The sequence below is a fragment of the Engystomops pustulosus genome, chromosome 3 (assembly GCF_040894005.1).
Source record: "Engystomops pustulosus chromosome 3, aEngPut4.maternal, whole genome shotgun sequence".
In the NCBI taxonomy this organism is placed as follows: Eukaryota; Metazoa; Chordata; class Amphibia; order Anura; family Leptodactylidae; genus Engystomops; species Engystomops pustulosus.
The window spans coordinates 189,260,842-189,272,971 of record NC_092413.1 but is presented as its reverse complement, the minus strand read 5'-3'; the positions used below and the strand labels follow the sequence as shown (position 1 = coordinate 189,272,971).

Sequence of the window (12,130 nt, the reverse complement as noted above, 5' to 3'; positions counted from 1 at the left end):
AAAAAATCATATTTGTCCTGGTGTTGATGGTACTAATACAAGTTTTCTCATCCCACAGTCGGAAAGACGTCTCTCATCACACGGTTTATGTATGACAGTTTCGACAACACGTATCAGGTATGTGTGACTATGAGATTTACTAACTGATAGTTGATGATGTAAATATCCGATTAGTGACTTGATACCATCTAAAACGACCCAGAACACTAAAAACAATTACCATAATCTGTGGATATTAAGAGGAAACCTACCACTTGAAGTGGCAGGTATAAGAGGGAACTACCGAGCTTATTTTTGTTAGTGTTTTAAAACGCAGCATCGCGGTTTAAACACTTTTTAAACTTTATGGCCGAAGATGCTTCGGCGCAGGGAAGTACGCGCTCGGCGCACCATGCGCGCGGCTCTCCTTCACTTCCTATGTAGCCGCGGGCACGGTCGCGAGCATGGTGCGCCGAGCGCGTACCTCCGTGCGACAAAGCAGCTCCGGCCATAAAGTTTAAAAAGTGTTTTAAACCGCGGTACTGCGATTAGGGATTCTCATAGAAAGAGCGATAGTGAGTTCATGTGCATCATTCAAGCCACCGAAAACTCCCATCATCCCTGGATATTGGTGAGACCCATCCTTATCATTACTCCCTAATGTGACATTGACTCAATTGTTCCCTATGTATTGTATCGCTTTCATTTCATATGGAGGATGCACGATTCTTATGGTTTTTTATGTATTGAATTAAATGTTATGCTTATATATTACCTACATCCTGCTGTAATGTGAATTAGCACCTTATGGATGATCCTCCGTGTGCCACAGTGCCCCGATACACTCACTCACCTGTCCCCGTTCCCGACTCCCGTCCAGCGGCCTTGCGCGCGTCCCAGTCTCCTAGGGCGCACACGCCGACTTTAGAAGATTTCCAAGCATTCCCTGACAAATCTTCGTGCTCTATGCCATTGAAAAAGCTCGTATCTTTGCCTTGTGCCTGTGATTTGATTTCCCGTTGTGACCCCAGACCTGTTCCCGTTTATGCTCCTCCGCTGCCAGCCCTGACCTTCTGCTCTGCCTCTGACCCTGAACCTTTGCTGCCTGTCTTGACCTCCTGCCTGTCCCCGACCAAGAACTTGCTTTCCAACTCTGTACCTCGCCTTGGTTGCCACCACGGACAAAGTCGCACCCGTGGAACGACCTGGTGGTTCTACGCCGCAGCAAGTCCAACTTGCTTTGTAACAGGCTTTGGTGAAGACCAGCTGCCACTCCGGTCCCAGGTGTCGGCTTGTGTCATCCACTACCCCTGATCCTGACATGCCTTAGTAGTAATTTCTTTTACTACACATTTCCTCACCTCCCTCCCTGTTAAACTGCCTTTTACTCTGAAGTCTATTTAGACAAAGCTCACTTAGAAACTTCTCTTTAATATCCTATATATGATGCTCCCAAATAAGGGTGAAATTTAGATGAGCAAATTTCCCTTTACTTTTTGTGTGCAGTGCATGGGAGACATCCTAGTAGCCAGTCTTCACCTAGCAGCACTGACAACACAAAATGAAAGATTACAGGGGAAAAACCTGTTAGAAATTGCAGGTAACCCTCACATTATAGCCAGCAATGTGTCAGTCTTCAAGTACACCCAGTGTAGCAGTGATTTACGGGAAATGTGATTAATAAGTTTGGGTGCGTTGTAAGTTGGTTACGGACTTCATATAGACATGTTATACAACCAAGACACCCTCTGCAGTCCTACAGAGCAGAAATCCTATTATCATACAGGGGGGTAGTATGCGGTAGTACCTACATTTATGGTTGTAGGATGAATTACAGAGCTGGTGCTGTAGGAGCTGTCATATATTTGTATAATACAAGATCACCCGTCCTGTGGAATGTGTGCAGTCTGTGGGATTGGACCAACACACAGTGGACTGCTATTTGTATCCTGTGTGCCATCACTGATGACAATAATAAAAAAACACTATCCAGGCCACTACCCCAGACCACTACCCAGTAATGGGATATTCCCTATCTTTTGCACAGGGTTGTGGATGGAACAAATGCTAGTGTGTTATGGTAAAAAATACCATAAAGGAATTGTCCATATAAGACTTTTGTGTCAGTGGTGTAACTAGGAGAGGCAGAACCCCATAGCAAACTTCTGAATGGGGCTTTACTTACGCCTTAAAGAATATACATACAGTATATACACCATATATACATACGTACAGCATATACTGTACACACATACATACAGTACCATATACACTCATGCATCATATAGACAGACATACAGCATATACACATCACATATGCGTACACATTTAGAGCCTACACACATCACATCACAAATACACACATACAGCACATCCAATATCCCAGATGCTGGTGCCCCTGACAGTGTGGGCCCCATAGCAGCTGCTATGGCTGCTACCCCTGTTGTTACGCCCCTGGTTTGTGTGCATGTGGCCTATGACTGCAATATGTTAATGTATTTCTTTTTTGTTTAGGCTACTATTGGAATAGACTTCCTATCAAAGACAATGTACTTAGAGGATCGGACGGTGAGTTTCTTCTTTCAAAAGCTTTCAAGGTTATCTCAACCTGACCTACAGTAACTGACCAGGGCCAGGAAATCCCAGCACAGCTATTCCAGCTCTTTATCATCCCTATCTTCCTGCCATGATAGACTTTCATATAAAAGCTAACAACTAAACAAGCAGCAAGGGCAGAAAACCATGTACTGCATAGTCAGTAGCAGACTTATAGGGGCTATAATATTCATACAGCCCACGGCCCATGGCAGTTTGATGAATAAAAAGATATTGGGGCACATTTACTGAGGACCCTGCACCAGTTTTCTGTCGGACTTTGCACGTTCTTTTATGTGCAAACTGCTTGTACAGATATTTAAGAAGTGTCTGCGCCACATTTTTGTTGCACACGACCCTTTTGGGGCGCTCAGGTGCTCAGTCGCACCGTGTGCCAGATTCAATATGCAAAGTCGGACAGAATTGTGTTGCATGCCCCATGATAAAGGTGCCCCATAAAAGAGTGGTGCGCTTTGTCGGGGCAAAGCAGGGGTTGCCAGATTCATGAAGAACGGACTTCTGCAGACTACACAGGCAAACTGCACATAGTACGGACTGTACTGTTCTTAGTAAATGTGCCCCCTGATAGTAGAAGAGTGAATAAATCAGGCCATACCTTTTTGAGGCTAATTTGATGATGAGTATATTTGATGGTGAGCTTTCAAGAATACTAGTTCTCTTCGTCAGACATGATGTTATGCATGAAACAGAAAATTCACAGCTTTTTATACACACTAGGAAGTGATCATCAAAGGATATAAAAAAAAAACCTCTAAAACAACAGATTGTTAAATACAGGGACATCTTATTTACGACAGGATGGCAATAAACAGACTTAAAACCTATGAGGTGAGACACATGAGCCCTGGCTCTTACCTGCTTGTGGCCTCCAGGTCAGAGGTAGGAGGTCATGATGCTGGCATGAATGTTAAGACCACTTTGTAAGGTGTTGAATGTCCTCATTAATTTATACTCCCATTCTTTCCTTTCCCTCTGTGTCTTCCATAGTGTGGCCCTCTCTGGAGAAATGTGCAGGCACTGGGAGATCTTTACTTTCATTTTTAATATCAGATCTGTGCGAGTTCATGGACTGATGGAGTTTCTGCCATTTTCCCCAATATAAAGGCCTGTGGTTGGACACTGCTGACCAGGGGCGTTGCTAGGGTGGAAAAAGATCCGGGGCACGGGCCCCAATGCATGTGTATCAGACTTTTAGTAATGCCCCCCCTGTACATAACCCCCTCACATGTGGCTGTGCCAATAACAACCTGACGGTGTTTACAGCTACAGAAACCACAAGAGAAACCCCTACTTTTTCCCTCCAGTGACTGCAGGTGACGTCTCCTCCATCTTCTCCATTAGACATCACCACATCTTACGTTCCTCATTGTCCCTACATCTTGGACAGTGTTATCCTGCTGCTGCCCCTAACAATCTCCCCCAAATATTGTAAGGCTTGCATTTAAACACCAGGAGTTTGTTACCCATCACATTGGTCTCACTAGAAACGCAAATGAGATCAAATCAGGGCCTGTCCTAGTGCCACGTGTGAACACGCCCCAAGAAATGTCCCCCACACAGTGCCCCAGTAACATGCCCCACACAGATACCCCCAGTAATGTTCCCCACACAGCCACAAAGCAATGACCCCCATACATCTACCACCCCCAAAATGTTCCCCACACAGCTACCCACAGTAGCTAATGTGCCCCCACACAGCTACCCTCAGTAGCTAATGTGCCCCCACACAGCCACCCTCAGTAGCTAATGTGCCCCCACACAGCCACCCTCAGTAGCTAATGTGCCCCCACACAGCCACCCTCAGTAGCTAATGTGCCCCCCAGTAAGTAATGTGCCCCCACACAGCCCCCCAGTAAGTAATGTGCCCCCACACAGCTACCCTCAGTAGCTAATGTCCCCCACACAGCTACCCTCAGTAGCTAATGTCCCCCACACAGCTACCCTCAGTAGCTAATGTGCCCCCACACAGCCCCCCCCCCCAGTAAGTAATGTGCCCCCACACAGCCCCCCCTGTAGGTAATGTCGCCCACAGTAGCTAATGTGCCCCCACACAGCCCCCCCCCCCCCCTGTAGGTAATGTCCCCCACACAGCCCCACTTACCTCAATGATGCAGGTCTATGTGTTCACTGTGTGTTTCCCCGGCAGGTCATGTGACCATGACATCATCACAGGTCCTTCAGAGTATTATTCCTCCAGAGGCTGCAGCTCCTGCAGGGGAAAGCAGTGACTGCACTCCTTCTGATCATGATCTGTAGAGATGGTGATGAGAGAGAGGAGGATGCGCAGGGGAGATCCGGGGCTCCAGCCAAAAGATCCGGGGCACGAGCCCCGGATCTTTGAACCTAGCGACGCCCCAGCTGCTGACACATAATAAGGTAGACCACATTAGAGGACCTGCAGGAAAAGGTCCCCTTGATCTTATGTACCCGCTGTGATTGAGGTCACCTGTGGTCATCCGTGCAAATGTGCTGGCATGTCTTACACCTACTTTGCAGGCAGGGTGAGGTACCATTTTCTGATGGAGGTCTCAGGGCACTCCGGATAACAAGCACCTTCCAGTTCAGACATAAATAGATTGGCACACTGTGGTGCACACCTTGAACCCATTGATGGTCCCTTACACTGTAGGTACGGATCATCTCCAAGTGAGAAATAGTTGTGGGTGAGCAAATTGTATAAGCAGGCCCACTAGATAGATACATACATACATACATACACACATACACATACAGAAAAACAATGGAAAGTCCTTAGCAGCACAGCTGAGGCAGTGAGTGCAGTAGCCGATAGTTCCTTGGTAAAGAATCCCAAATATATAAAAAGTGAAGAGGCAGCACTCCAAGATGTGTTGAAAGGGGGTGAACCTTTATTCCATAAACCGCAACGTTTCAGTGTAAATCTACACTTTTCTCAAGCATGCTTCACTTTTATACAAATATATAATATATTTATAGATATGAAGACCCACAGCACAGTGTGACTATGACATGGTATAGGAAGTTGTTGCTGTTTCTTCTATCACTTGTTATGTTGTCCCAGGTCAGACTGCAGCTCTGGGACACGGCCGGCCAAGAGAGGTTCCGCAGCCTCATCCCGAGTTATATCCGAGACTCCACCGTGGCTGTGGTAGTTTATGACATTACAAGTGAGTATATTCTAGGTTTTGGATGTAAATGTATGTGCAGCTCGGTGTAACAATTTGAGAATATTGGGTCAGGGCGATTATTTACCAAGAGGCATTGACAATCTTAATCCTGGCACAGTGCTGGGAAATGCGATTTCTCCATCCTCTCTAGCGGTTGGCGAGGAAGGGGCATTGCTGGGTCATGCAGTGCCAGGCCTGGGCACTGCTTTTAGCCTGTGCTTGTTTAGGCGCAGACTAGGGCGCAATTCTATGCAAGGTGAGACCTGGCGTAGAAGTGCCTCGTTGGTGCAGTGCACCACAGCTGCCCATTGGGATTTATCAAGAGGTCAGAGCTTCCTGATACATCCAGGCACCATCCTATGCTGGCGTACTTATAGGTCAGCGTATGACAAATGTGCCTCAGTGACTGCAAAACATATGCACATTATGGTACATGTGCCCCATAATGCAAGGAGTCCCATCTTCCCCCAAAAAACAACAGTAACAAACTATAATCATGAAGCAAATCTGCGGCAGATCCTTAGGCTCTAGTGTGATTGTGAAAGATAAAATATGAGATCTTTAAAGTCTCTTTGGTGCATTTTCAGCCAATTTGACAAAAATTATTAGAATCCAAACTGGAGGGGGAAGAACATGATGACATATCCCACCTTATGTGCACATAGTATAAGCGTACAGTAGGATACATCCTAGCCCCTCCTAAAGTTACCCTATATGGGGGATATTTATCATTAGGCAGGCATCTTGCAACTATGATAAAAAACTGACAAAGCTTTTTAAACTTTTCAATAATGAATGTGAATTCTAATTTAGAATAGAAAGTAGAGCTTGTGTTTAGCAAATATTCCTCCACAAGTTAGGCGAGCATGTATGCCGAATAATGTTTACTTTTCCAGTATGATAATTGAGAATTAAAGTTTGTGAAACCAAAACATAGAAGATTACCCAGAAAAGAGGAGAAAAGAAGATTGTTAAAGGGGGATTTAATATGTGTATAGAGTGCACTGCCCTCTACAGGCGCTGGTGATTACTGCAGCGTTTTACTAGCAGCTCTGGACCCCCTGCGGGAAAGCTTATTTCCTGAATGGGAGTAACACTATCAGCTCATTAGATAATTAACAGTTCCTATTTAGTGGCTCTTTAACATCTTGTTAGCACGTGTAAATCCTCTTCTTATCACATTCCTCCGAGCTGTGATCACAAATCCAGGCGTGTGGCATGACTTTCATTATACCGCTCCGTGTTTGTTAGTGCTGTTATAATATACTGTAAACTGAAGCTGAGAATCAATATTTTCTACCTCTGTCACATACGCTTATTCCTGTTCATAATGCAGATTTCTTTCTCATATACCTGTATAACTGTGTGTATATGATCTCACTTAAGTTGTTCCAATTTTATAATTTCGGCTACTTTTCTTATAAACCCCCTAAAAAAACCAATTAACTTTTTCTATATTGCACTAAATATACTGATTTTAAAATATCCTATACTATGCAGAGGTTTCAATATATATATATATATATATATATATATATATATATATATATATATATATATATTAGAATAAAAATGGCAACACTCCGAGATTCAATCCAAACACAATTGTGTACAATTCAAGTACAAGAATAGGTTGGAAAATGCATTGATCACAGCCTCTACAGTACATAGCCAGCCAGCCCCCCAGTTGTATATATCCAGCCAGCCCCCCCAGTAGTATATAGCCAGCCAGCCCCCAGTAGTCTATAGCCAGCCCCCCAGTGGTGTATAGCCAGTCCCCCAGTGGCATATAGACAGCCCCCAGTAGTATATAGCCAGCCAACCCCCAGTAGTTTATAGACAGCCAGCCCCCCAGTGGTATTTTAGTATATATACATTTAGTATATAGCCAGCCCCCAGTAGTATATAGCCAGCCCCCAGTAGTATATAGCCAGCCCCCAGTAGTATATAGCCAGCCAGCACCCAGTAGTATACAGCCAGCCCCCAGTAGTATATAGCCAGCCAGCCCCCCAGTGGTATTTTAGTATATATATATTTAGTATATAGCCAGTCCCCAGTAGTATATAGCCAGCCAGCACCCAGTAGTATATAGCCAGCGAGCCCCCAGTAGTATATAGCCAGCCCCCAGTAGTATATAGCCAGCCCCCAGTAGTATATAGAAAAGTCAGCCCCCAGTAGTAAATAGCCAGCCAGCCCCCCCAGTAGTATATAGCCAGCCAGCCCCTATTCATACTGAGCCGAGCATGCATGTGTGTATAGCCAAACAAGCTCTTAGCCTTATGTGAACAATACCATAAAAAAATACAATCTATAAGTAATATCTCCCTACACAGTCGCTTTGTACTAATCTGAATGTTCATGATTGTTTTATAGATTTGAATTCTTTCCACCAAACATCCAAATGGATTGATGATGTCAGAACAGAGCGAGGAAGTGATGTCATAATAATGCTGGTTGGAAATAAGACAGATCTTGCAGACAAAAGGTAATAAATACACTTATTTACTGCATATGTATATAACTAGTTTAACCCCTTCACGACTGCCATTCGGTTATGTATGTCATATTTTCACATAAACCAAAAACAGATAGAAGGAGTATAAACGTCATGACAGTGGCCAAATTCAAAGCCTATATCTCCAGAACCCTGGCACCTAAACACAATATAGGTGTCATATTAAACAGGAGAATGTCCACTATAATATGATTTTGTGTGATTGCTAGACAGAACTGGAGATATCTACTGTTAAAATTTCTTTTAAAAATTTGATTTTAATGTAGAGCTTTATATTTCCAACTGTAATTTTAACAGTGGATATCTCTGTTTCTGTGAAATATCCCAACACAACGGCAAGATAACAAATGGGGGATTCTCCTGTTTAATATGACACAAGAACTGTGTTTCTAAGTGCCATGGTTCAGGAGATTTAGGCATCTGAGGTGTGCCCCCTCCAGATTGTACAATGTAGAAGAAGCTGCAGAAAAGACTTGGAATGGCGCTGTACATATTTATAACATATTTTGGTAAAGGTTTATTCACTTTTACAACTTATTTTAAAAAAACTATGATTGGAAACATTACAAAAAAGCTTACTTTTTCACATTTGTAGTCATTTATTGGCTAATTTTACAAAGAAACAAAAACATATAATTAATAAAAGTTCATTTTTTTCTGTAAAATTGTTGCGATATGTAAAGCTTTTCCGAAGATAGGCGCAAAACAGAACTGAAAAAATTGACCTGGACATTCAGACATTAATGACCTTCGGTCACAAAGGGGTTAAAGACTAATATCACAGTTTGCTAGTATAATTTTATTATGAGAATTATTATTACTTCTGCAATCAAAAAAAATCTGTAACCCAATTCTTCCACATGTCCAGTATTTAGTCTGATATAGGTCAGGTGATTGATCTGTTCCTCACATGGCAGCATTAAAAATTCAGAAACTAAAACAGTCTCCTGTTCCCTAGTCCCCCTCATACCCTATGGATTCATTAGATACAGCCCCCGCAGTCCTTATGCAAAGTGCTGGCGCTGGTCCTGACTATACTGTACATGACTACTTTTAGATTATATACCAGGCCACTATCAGTGCACACAGGGAACAAGGATGAATAACTTTTCTCATTACCCAGAAAATACCTGATAAACACCCTACTGGGGCCGAGGAATAAGTCTATGTGAATGATAATACATATTGGATCCAACAAGGGGACAGATATAGAATAAGATAATGAATAAAATATGGCTCAGGAATCCAATAAAACGGGAAGGTATCCAAAGCAATGAGAACATGGACCCAATATGGGGCAGTGATCCAATTACGGTTAAGTATTCAAGTAAGGGTAAAACTATGGATCCCATAAAACGTCAGCTATATTTTGAGGGGGTAATAGAAGAATAAGTCCTGGCCAGACTTCTCTGGCAGTGACTTGCTTTAAAGGGGTTTTCCCACTAACTAAAGTCAGGCCCTGTCCATGGGATAGGACCTAACTTGCTGATCAGTGTGGGTCTCACTCCGTCAGACTAATGGAGCAGACGGCCGTGCATGACCGTTCTGCTCCATCAATCTCTATAGAGCTGATGGAGATCGGTGAGCGCAACGCTCTGCAATTTCGCTCTGCACATGGAGCAGAACAGTCATGTGCTGCCGTCTACTCCATTAGTCTAACGGAGCGACAAGGGGTCCGACGGAGGTATGTGGGACCCCATCAGACCCCTCTTTTTCAGGATCTGTGGGGGTCTCAGCGTGGGAAAACCCCTTTAAAGCAAGCCACTGCCAGAGAAGTCTGGCCAGGACTTATTCCTCTATTACCCCTTTAACATATAGCTGATCTCTTATGGGATCCATAGCTTTATCTTTGATTGAATACTTGGATAATTGGATCTCTGCCTTATATTGGAAAGGCCCTTACTTTTCTTTGTGGGAAAACCTGTTTAATGAACCTGATCAGAGCCACTGCGGCATGACGTACACTTATATTGTGTATTATTGTGTAGTGCACCTTCTATTGTACTACACAGTTACAAAAGTGTTTCTGTTGCATTGGATGCCTCTGTATAACTGTGATCAAGACTGTAGCAAAAATCTATTACATTGATTTCACAGACACGAAATCCATTAAAACAACTCAAAGACACAGCGATCTAATTGGATAAATCAAAGCCATCTGACATTTTATGTCTATGCAAAATCACAAAATGTGACTATAAAAATGCCTATAAAAGGTTAGATTTTCCTAGAAATCATATCATTTTGCAGTTCCCTATGGTCCAAGGTCACATGTTTCCATTCTCGCAGTACAGAAAGCTACTGCAGCTCTGTGATATATGTCCTGCTGGATACTGAGCTCATTATCTTGATGCATTGTCTTTCCTAACTGAGAAACATCTCGGAGAGTAGTGGATTCTTCTTTAATCTTTGGCTCTCAGTGTGTGGGATTGTGGATCCTTTGACAGTTTGAGGTTGTTGCAATTAATGACATGAGAGCTGGCAATAAGATCTTCAAGTTAAATGGAGATCTCTCGGTTTATGGTCTAGAAATATAACTTTCGGAACCAGATGAATAGGAGTAAGCTTGTATACAAAAGTCTCAGCGTGTTACCGGGCTCATGCACACTAACCATAGAAAATAGTAGCCATACGGTCTTCAATATGGCCAAAGATAGAGCAAGCTCTATCTTTTTGCGGCTACAGCTCGGAACATACCGGGCCTGTGCGCCATAGCATCTATGGGGAACATATATATCGCCGCAAGCTTGCATGTGCATGAGCCCTGAGGGTGATGTGACCACCATTAGTGGTTACTTTGAAATGTAACCCTGAAAGCAGGGTCCTAAAAAGTTATAGACTTGGGGAGAACTTACACACCTAGGGCTCTTTCACATTGATGTTCATTTTCAGTTACGCATCCGTTGCGTTTTGCCTCAGTTGTGTCTCCGTTTTTCTTCCGTTTTGTCTCCATGTCAACAAAAAAACTAAAGGTTTAACATTGCTTTGAAAACATCACAGCTGGTATTTCAGTCTCATCAATGAAAAAAATAGATGTTTCATCCGTTGTTTTTGTGGACCCATAGAATTGTATTGCCTTCTGTGATCCACATCGTGAAAAAAATAAGATATGGTTCATAATTTTTCTACGGACAACAGATCAGTGGAAATAAAAGCCAATGTGAAAACACCTATAGCAATCGATGGCTTTGTGAGGCATCCATGGAAATCACTGAATCACGGACATGAAAAACAACGCCAATGTGAAAGTGCCCTAAACGCAGATGTTGCTGTTATATGCAATGAAGTCTAGGACTGCAGTGATGCAAAGCAAAAGTGATCACTACTGAGCCACCATCATAAACAGTTGTTTATGGACATAAAAATGTCCCCAGTAAGAGATGGAGGAAAGCCAGGGGTTGATTAAAGGGGTTGCCCACTTTTAGCAAATAATAATTATCCAGAATACTTTCTGTAATAATTCCTCATGGCTGCTTTCAACAGGAAGCTTCATTGTTCACTTCCTGTTTACATAAAAATCCATCTCTAATCATGTGATGTGACACAGGTGCAAGGCTTGTCAGTATCACAGAGAGTAATCAGAGCTGTGTAATATAACGTGCCATGCACCTGTGTGACATCACATGACCTGGGAGTGGTTTTTATCAACAGGAAGTAAACAATTAAGCTTTCTGTTGAATGAAAAGATCTAGAAAACCATGGTTAATTGATACAGAAAGTATTTTGGAAGACTGTATAACTTTTCGTTATGCAATCAATATCTATTATTTACTCCCTTTAAAAATACCAATGACCTTTAGATTATGGAACTCAGCAATGCAATAATGTTTAAATTAGCTGATGCTTACTGCCTAGATACAATACCATAACCAAA

General features: G+C 42.9%; 1 protein-coding gene across 1 annotated transcript in view; it reads left to right on the top strand.

Annotated features, from left to right (window-relative positions):
- The window catches only part of RAB6B (RAB6B, member RAS oncogene family), a 36,673-nt gene that overhangs the window by 15,359 nt on the left and 9,184 nt on the right, over window positions 1-12,130 (top strand). Inside the window, exons 2-5 of the mRNA XM_072143424.1 lie at window positions 59-117; window positions 2,494-2,547; window positions 5,636-5,741; window positions 8,115-8,226. Coding sequence (XP_071999525.1) covers window positions 59-117; window positions 2,494-2,547; window positions 5,636-5,741; window positions 8,115-8,226 — 331 coding nt within the window. The remainder of the gene's footprint in view (window positions 1-58; window positions 118-2,493; window positions 2,548-5,635; window positions 5,742-8,114; window positions 8,227-12,130) is intronic.